The sequence below is a fragment of the Solenopsis invicta genome, chromosome 13, assembly GCF_016802725.1.
Source record: "Solenopsis invicta isolate M01_SB chromosome 13, UNIL_Sinv_3.0, whole genome shotgun sequence".
NCBI lineage: Eukaryota > Metazoa > Arthropoda > Insecta > Hymenoptera > Formicidae > Solenopsis > Solenopsis invicta.
This window is the reverse complement of record NC_052676.1, coordinates 2248798-2257020: the sequence shown is the minus strand read 5'-3', so window position 1 is coordinate 2257020 and position 8223 is coordinate 2248798. Positions and strand designations below refer to the sequence as shown.

Sequence of the window (8223 nt, the reverse complement as noted above, 5' to 3'; positions counted from 1 at the left end):
AGGTGAGCCAAGATGGCCGTCGGGGTTCTAGGGACTTTCGCGGTCTGTTCGTTGCTGCGCTGCTCGTTATGAGTCTGTTCTTTTCAGTCAGTTTAGAAATATTTTTTTTTATAATTAAGAAAAAATATTAAAGTTTGCAATCTCCGATAATTAGAATTCAATATAGTTTGAGTCAAAATTTTTTTATTCTAATTGATCACTCAAAATTACTCTATCCGATAAGTAGAATTTTGGAATGCACCCTATGAGCGCGATGAGCGGTCGCTTAATGCACATACGGATGCGTCCATTGATTTGCTTTCCCCCCCCCCTCGACCGCTTTTAGTGTCACACGCGATTTGCCGGAAGCCCGATGCCGGCTTGCCGCTTGTTCGCCGCGAAAGCGACTCAGTTGGCAAAATGGCGACGAGTATAAGTGGTGTGTTTCGCGAGGAATTGCGCGATGCAGTTTTACATAGTAAAGTGCTCGTCGTCGGCGCCGGCGGTATTGGTTGCGAAATCCTGAAGAGCCTGGTTATGTCCGGGTTTGCCGACATTGAAATTGTAAGTATATTCTGTAGTAGCCGACGTAACCTCACTTTTCAACTTTCTACATGTTTTTTATATTAACTTATGTCTATCAACATTTAGACAGAGGGTTTTTGGAAAAATCTTCAGAATTTATGTGTCTTCAACCTATCGTTATGATTATAAATAGCACAGGGTCTCTAGTTCTTTATATTTCACTTTTAATCAAGAATATGTCACTCCTAAACCACAACCTCTTGATCGAGGAAACTTGTAGGGTGCTTTCCAACTACGACACAAGTCGACACTGTGTAACACAGTGTCCATTAGTGTAAAAGCGAAAATTTTAGTTGTCTTACTCGCACTAATGAACATTGTTACACAGTGTCAACTTGTGTCGTAGCTGGAAAGCACCTGTAATCTTTATCACACTGATTTATCAGTGGATAAAAAAAAAAAAAATGCGAAATTGAGAGACGAGTTTGAACCTGTAGAATTGTAGTCCACTATCCAGCGTGGTACGCTAACGCGTCACCCTGTTAGCAATATTTATTATACATGTTCTTTATTTTTATATTATTTTATAAATAATAACAACTTATTGTTTAATTTCATTATTGATTATACCTAAGGATTCAGCAAAACCCATGTAACTTGCTAAAGATTAAATTGTTTAATATATAATAATAATATCTTATTAAACTATTTTATCTTGATTACCAATTTATATTAGGGTTAGTGCATTCAATTTTGCCAATTATAATTATAATTTTGGAAATTTATTTTATTTTTTGTACTTTGATTCATAATATTTTTATCATTAATTTTGTATTCAGTTAAACACTTTATTGTTTTTCAGATTGATTTGGACACTATTGATGTGAGCAACTTAAACAGACAGTTTCTATTCCAAAAGAAACATGTGGGAAAATCAAAAGCCAGCATAGCGTGTGAAACGGCATTGACATTTAATCCAGATGTCAAAGTGATATACTACCATGATAGTATTACGTCGTAAGTTTATTTCGACGCACTTGTTTTCTATTTGCAGCAATGCTGATCTATTTGATGTTTTAATCTTGTGTACTTGCAGATCAGAATTTGGCTTGACTTTCTTCAAGAGGTTCACAGTAGTTTTAAACGCTCTTGATAATAGAGCAGCCAGAAATCATGTGAACCGTATGTGTTTAGCAGCTGATGTACCACTAATCGAATCTGGCACTGCGGGCTATGAGGGCCAAGTCGAACTCATCAAGAAAGGTCTGAGTCAGTGCTATGAGTGTACACCGAAAGCCGCGCAAAAGACTTATCCCGGTTGTACCATCCGCAACACGCCCAGTGAACCCATTCACTGTATTGTGTGGGCTAAACATCTCTTCAAGTAATTATGGCAAACCTGCATTAAAATATGATATTCCATAACTAATGTACCTACAAAGATATTTTATGTTATTCACTGATTAAATTTATGTATAAATTTAATTCAATTTTTTATTCATGCTTCTAAAAGTCAATTTTCTAAACAATAGTTCTTAATTAATTTTATGTGTGATAAATATTGCAGTCAATTATTTGGTGAAGAGGATCCTGATCAGGATGTTTCTCCGGATACTGCAGATCCTGAAGCGGCTGGTAAATAAAAATTGTTATAATATTGCTATAATTATATAATTATAATAACTAATATTTTATTTATTTATGATAATTTTTTATTTTGAGAATTGCAAACAATGTTCTTAATGTTTAATTATTAAATTTCTTACTTACGATTTTTTATTATTTTATCAATTATTAATAATTATCGTCGATAGCAAAATATAAATAGATACAATACAGTATTTTGATATTGCAGATACAGCGGGAGAAGAGGCCTTGCAAGCGGAATCCAATGATAAAGGCAATATTGATAGGGTTTCCACACGAGCTTGGGCCCAGTCCTGCGAATACGACCCAGAAAAACTATTCACTAAACTCTTCCATGATGACATTAAATATTTGCTGAGTATGGACAATTTGTGGAAGAAGCGCCGACCTCCAACGCCATTGAATTGGCGAGAACTGCCAGACGGAGGTATACCGTCCTTCACACAAATATTTTTTATTTTTCTTGGTGAGAATATTATTTTTTATTTTTTGTTTTGAAAAGTGGCTGGATGCAGCAAAGAGCTCAGCGGGTTAAAGGACCAGCAACGTTGGAGCATCTCCAAATGCGGCTCGATATTTGCGGAATCGATAAAGAACTTGAGTCAGATGTTAAAGTCTTCTCAAGAGAAAGTGCCGGACAATCATTTGGTTTGGGACAAGGACGACCAACATGCCATGGATTTCGTCGCCGCATGCGCCAACATTCGCGCGCACATTTTTGGAATTCCTCAGAAGAGCAGATTTGATGTTAAATGTTTGTAACATGTCCTATTTTTTCTTCATTCTGCTTTTCGGATTCTCTCTCTTCGAATGGGTTCATTCCATACTTTTTTACAATATTTTTATAATATCAACTTTCCAACCCTATAAAATAGATACATATATATATAGCATAATAATTAAAACGAGGAATTATAAGTTGGTTTTCACATGGAAATCGCAATCACCTAACATCTTGGTTTTTTTTCTCTTCTTTCCAAGTTTTAATACACCTACATGTTGTTTTAAATAGAAACATAAAGTTTATTCAAATTGTTCAATTACTGTCAATGAAATCTTTCCTTCTAATATATTATTCTTATTTTTTTTTTATTTTTTTTTTTTTAGCAATGGCTGGCAACATAATTCCGGCGATTGCCACCACCAATGCTATCATCGCGGGTATGGTGGTACTCCATGCGTTCCGGGTTCTTGAGAACAATCTGCAAGCCTGCCGATCCGTCTATCTGCGCTTGAAAATGAATCATCGTAATCAACTGCTGGTTCCAGAAAAGGCGGTGAATCCTCCTAATCCGCAGTGCTACGTCTGCGCGCCTACTCCACAAGCAGTATTAGCGGTTGACACTTCTAGCATGACTATTAAAGAACTGGAGGAGCTAGTACTTAAGAATAGACTCAACATGATCGCCCCCGACGTCATGATCGACGGAACCGGCGCCGTCGTCATTAGCAGCGAGGAGGGCGAAACGGAGAGCAATAATGACAAGAAGTTGGAGGAGCTGGGGATCAAGGACGGAGCGATTCTCAAGGTCGATGACTTCCAGCAGAATTATTCACTAACTGTCTTCGTAGTTTATCGACAGAAACCTGGCCCGAAGGACGATAGCCCGCAATTTTTAATACTGGCGGACAAGAACGCGCTTCAACCGAAGGAGAAAGAGGAGGAAGAGAAAACGGAAAAGTCTTCCAGTTCTAATGGACAGGTAAGCTAGAAAATATTTTTTTCGATTACTTTATCATTTATTTATTTACTAAAAAAAATTGTTGCAGAATGTAACCGAAACGTTGGAGGCAGCAAGAAAGCGCAAAAATGATGATGAATTTGAGGCGACAGTTAAGAAACGTAAGCTGGATATCGATAATGGCGATGATAGTGATGACATTTGCATTATCAATAACGACGATGAATCCCATGATAATTCAGCCGAATTGAAGAAATCAACGTCGAGAAAACGAAAGCTTTCTGATGACGGTGATTGTTTGATAGTGTCTGATGACGATAACGATTAATTGCGAAAGTAAGGAAAGAACTTCGAAATGAAGACGAACATGGTTTACGATGGAAAACAAAGGGATTCAAAAACATTTGAAATTCAAATCGAAATGAGAAAAGTAATAAAGGGATCCAAAAATGCTAAAGAAATATTTTGAACAGAAGAGACAGAAATACAAACGTAAAGAATAAGAGGAACTTTGTGTGAGATTTAGTTTATTTTGAAAGTTGCATGATGTATATGCAAAAAAGTGTAAGTTTTTTTTTTGTTAATGATTGTGTTTTGTACCCTTAATTTTATTTTGTATATTAATGAATATACGTTGTAACGTATCATCAGTCTGTCATTACTACGCCATTCTTGTAATCATTAGGAAAGATAAATAGATAGCTTTTTTATATATTGAAGTTTTATTGATTAATATTCTCATCTAATCGCTATACTCTGGAATTTTCGTCTGATGAAAAAAATATGCAAGCATGGTTTTAATCATTTTTAGATCTGATCTTTTTAAAAAGAAATTTATATATTTGTTTCTTTCACACGTTTATAAAGACGATATAAAAGCCACAAAAACTTGTAAAAAAAAAGATTATTAATCAAAATATATTTTCTATAATCCAATTTACAGAAAGAGCATATAAAAATGTGTTTATCTTCATTAAAAAGATTTTTATCATTTTTTAAAATATTACTTATGCTTATCTTTTTGTCTCAAGATCAATTTCTTGCTCTTGGCACAGTGCAGATACTTGTCTAGTTTATAGTTATACATCTCAAAGTCCACTTTATACCTTTCATACAGTTTTAGGACCACATCGGTGGTTAAATTGTGAAAGTATTTGCATGTTGTGTCAAAATCGGTGATACCTGTACGAGTACGCTGCAGTTTGGGCAAATAGATCTTGTCCTTATTTAATCTCAGTTTCGTCAGAATGTAATTGACCTCCCCGAAAGTGTACTCGTCTAGTTTTAGAATGAAATTGTACCTCACGTCGCAGACCGCACAATGGGTGTGATATTGAGCCCAGTGGACGTCATCGTGATTCGATGGTTGTTTCAGCAACCACTCCAAGAATTCTCGAAAGCTGGGTATCACTTTTAATCTGTGGAGAAGGATCTGTATTCTATACAGGGTTGAAACTTGTAACTAATTAAAAAATTAAAAGTTAAATAACATTAAAAAGTTTGTTTATTTCAAACAAATTAATTTGAAATCAACTATTATAATTATTTTTAAAATGCAAACTTTAATGCATAAAATATATATGAAAAATAACCTAGAGCCATCTTTTGAAAATGGACCGAACTAAGTTGTATACCCAATAATTTAATAAAAGAAGCCATTCTGTTTAATTTAGAATAATATATAATATTAATTTACTCAACCTTGATAAATTATAATTATAGCGTTTGCTGTATATACGTCCTACCTTTTATCCGGTAGAAATATTCTTTGTAGAATATTACCACTTAACGTTGCATTAAAACGAAAGAGTTCCGGCCTCGACAAATGAAGAATTTGGCGAGCGTAAAGCCAAGATTGCGCAGTGTACTTGCTATTGTCCTCGATGCGGTCCCTGTAAATAATTTTGTATAATTTTGTAATGTAAATTGGAAAATAATAGAATCTGCATTTTTCTCTTCAACTCGCAAAGTGATATCGGTTATGGTCAATTCAAATTATTGAATGTATTTTTTTTAACAAGATTAATTACCGATATGACGAAACCAGCCGTTGAAACGGATGCCTGACAACAAGCAATTTGAAAACAGTATTGTTATCAGCAAAACGCTGTAGATCTTTTAAACTCTCTGGCGATAAGAAGTCCACTTCTCTACAAATGTATTATCGAATCATTAACATTATATCACCGTCTTAAAATATTGAACATCATTAATTTTTTTTTCACCAAAATAAAATTAATGAAATAAAAGATAAATATATGTATAAATGGTTGAAATAAAAAATTTAATAAATGATGAGAAAAATGTAAAGTAATAAATTAAAATGATTTTGATCTTTTAATTAAAAACAAAATAAATTCTGAATTTATCTATTAATTATTATATCAATTTACTTATTATTAATTTCTTAATTTAATAATTATTTTTAATAATAATTATATTATTAATTAATTAATAACAAAATAATATATATTAAAACATGTTTAAATTATGATTAATACTACTTGTAAAGATCGTGATCAACTTGACGGTTGCTCATGTCAGAAAATAATTTGGTGAAACTGGTGGACGCGGCCTTACGGATCCAGCAGTATAACGATTTATGTTCGACATTATATAAAAAATGCCTTTTGACAAGAGGAGTCCTCAGTTTATACTTTGCGCAGATGTTCGATACTTGTTGGAGCAATGTCGCACTCTTCTGTTAAATAAAAAAATATGTATATGTAAAATAGAAATTTAGATAAGTTAATTGGATATACTTTCAACAAGGTTTAATATTCGTAAAAATAAAATTCTTATTGATGATCAAAAATAGATGAATCTCAAAATAATACCACATAAAATTAGAAAAGTTATACATGTAAAGTTGTGTACGTCTTCAAAAAAAAGTTTAATTAATTAAAATAATATAATTAATATTTTTAGAATTTATTTCTGATAACATTCGAGATAATTTAAAATTTATATTGTATATAAAATCATTAAAAATTGAATATAAATTTCATTTAATACTAGTACCACAACTTGGAAGACATTTAATATCTTCCTCGATAGTATAGTGGTTAGTATCCCCGCCTGTCACGCGGGAGACCGGGGTTCGATTCCCCGTCGGGGAGAATTTTTTTTTCATTGTGTTATTCTATTAATATTAAATTATATATTTTATATAGTCATAAACTTCAAATATATACAATTTTTAATAAACTCATATATAAAAATTTTTAACTATTTATCTCGAATATTATCAAGAATGAAAAAATCTTGAGCCTTGGCTGTATTGTCTTGGTTTAATTAAACAATATAGTGAAGACTTTAAAAAATTTTTTAATTTTTATTATTTTTTGATTTTAATATTTATCCCAAGTTTCTTCTCTGCTATATTTTCTTTATAACTTTCAGCTATATTTTCTCGCACATAAATATTCATTTGAATTTTTAGGAAAGTATACCTGCAGGTCAATAGTACCACCTTCCAACTCGTCCTTCCGCAACAAGCGGATCTCCAATTCGACATTTTTTTTCTTAATTATCTTATTTGAAATTGGCAAGAAAGGCTTTTGCGGCTGATACTTGATCACAGTCGTTGTCACCCTTATCGCTTCTTTTACGTCGCAGCTTCTCGTTTTAATAAAAATTACGCAAACAATAAAATATAGTACGGTGCACAAACCATACTTGAAAAATTGCACCCTAACGGACATAATGAATGTAATTAAACACACTGTGATTTTCAATCACGCGACGTATAAGATGACTCTCAATCTGGAAGAAAAAAGTCGTAGTTATTAAATGCAAAAAATGAGTTTCAGTTTACAAATAGATACCAATTCTCTTGACTATACCTGTTGTCAACTTATAATGCTCTATTTTTTTTGTTATTATATGACAATATGATCTGTTTAAGTTTTATTTCGGTGATAACACTGATATGATTCGTCATTTTGCACTGTAATAGTCAAAAGTTCTGACTTACATTTTAGTTTTAACTTTGTACCTTAGTATATTTTTTAAATCTTAATTTTATTATTTATCATAATTTTTTATAAATTTTTATACACTTTTAATTTGCTACTTTTATTATTATCTTACAATAAGTCGAAGTAGTGTCTGATTTTCAAACTTTGTATTTATGTGAATAGTATTTTTATTAATTTATTTTACATGAATTTAATCAGATTCATTAAATTTGTTATTGCTTAAATAATTTGTGCACTAATGATCGCGCTGACTTTCAATATCCTTTATCGTATCTTTTCTTTTCATAAAATGCACTTTCATAATAATTATGACATATTTCCATTTTTGTTAAAATGTATTATTTAAAGTGCAGCCTGAAAAATTTTCAATATTTATAATATAATTGAAATTTACAAAAGATATTAGAAAT

The 8223-nt window shown here is 32.1% G+C and overlaps 2 protein-coding genes and 1 non-coding gene across 4 annotated transcripts; 2 read left to right on the top strand and 1 right to left on the bottom strand.

Moving 5' to 3' along the window:
- The first annotated feature begins 315 nt into the window (after positions 1 to 315).
- On the top strand, positions 316 to 4543 carry LOC105202229 (SUMO-activating enzyme subunit 2). Its single transcript, XM_011170637.3, has 8 exons — positions 316 to 543; positions 1367 to 1521; positions 1601 to 1888; positions 2072 to 2139; positions 2360 to 2578; positions 2654 to 2905; positions 3259 to 3854; positions 3922 to 4543. Exons 1-8 carry the CDS (start codon positions 400 to 402, stop codon positions 4159 to 4161), a joined length of 1962 nt encoding a protein of 653 aa, XP_011168939.1. The 5' UTR covers positions 316 to 399; the 3' UTR covers positions 4162 to 4543.
- LOC105202231 (carbohydrate sulfotransferase 11) lies at positions 4403 to 7941 on the bottom strand. Of its 2 annotated transcripts, XM_039456906.1 has the most exons (6): positions 7679 to 7871; positions 7286 to 7598; positions 6338 to 6534; positions 5864 to 5983; positions 5579 to 5725; positions 4403 to 5251 (listed from the first exon to the last, which is right to left on the bottom strand). In XM_039456906.1, exons 2-6 carry the CDS (start codon positions 7535 to 7537, stop codon positions 4837 to 4839), a joined length of 1131 nt encoding a protein of 376 aa, XP_039312840.1. In that variant the 5' UTR covers positions 7538 to 7598; positions 7679 to 7871; the 3' UTR covers positions 4403 to 4836. The 2 variants fall into 2 exon arrangements, with proteins under 2 accessions (XP_039312840.1, XP_025993413.2); XM_026137628.2 differs by having other exon boundaries at positions 7286 to 7941.
- On the top strand, positions 6881 to 6952 carry Trnad-guc. The gene has a single exon. It is a non-coding gene; the product is annotated as a tRNA-Asp (tRNA).
- Positions 7942 to 8223: the final 282 nt, after the last annotated feature.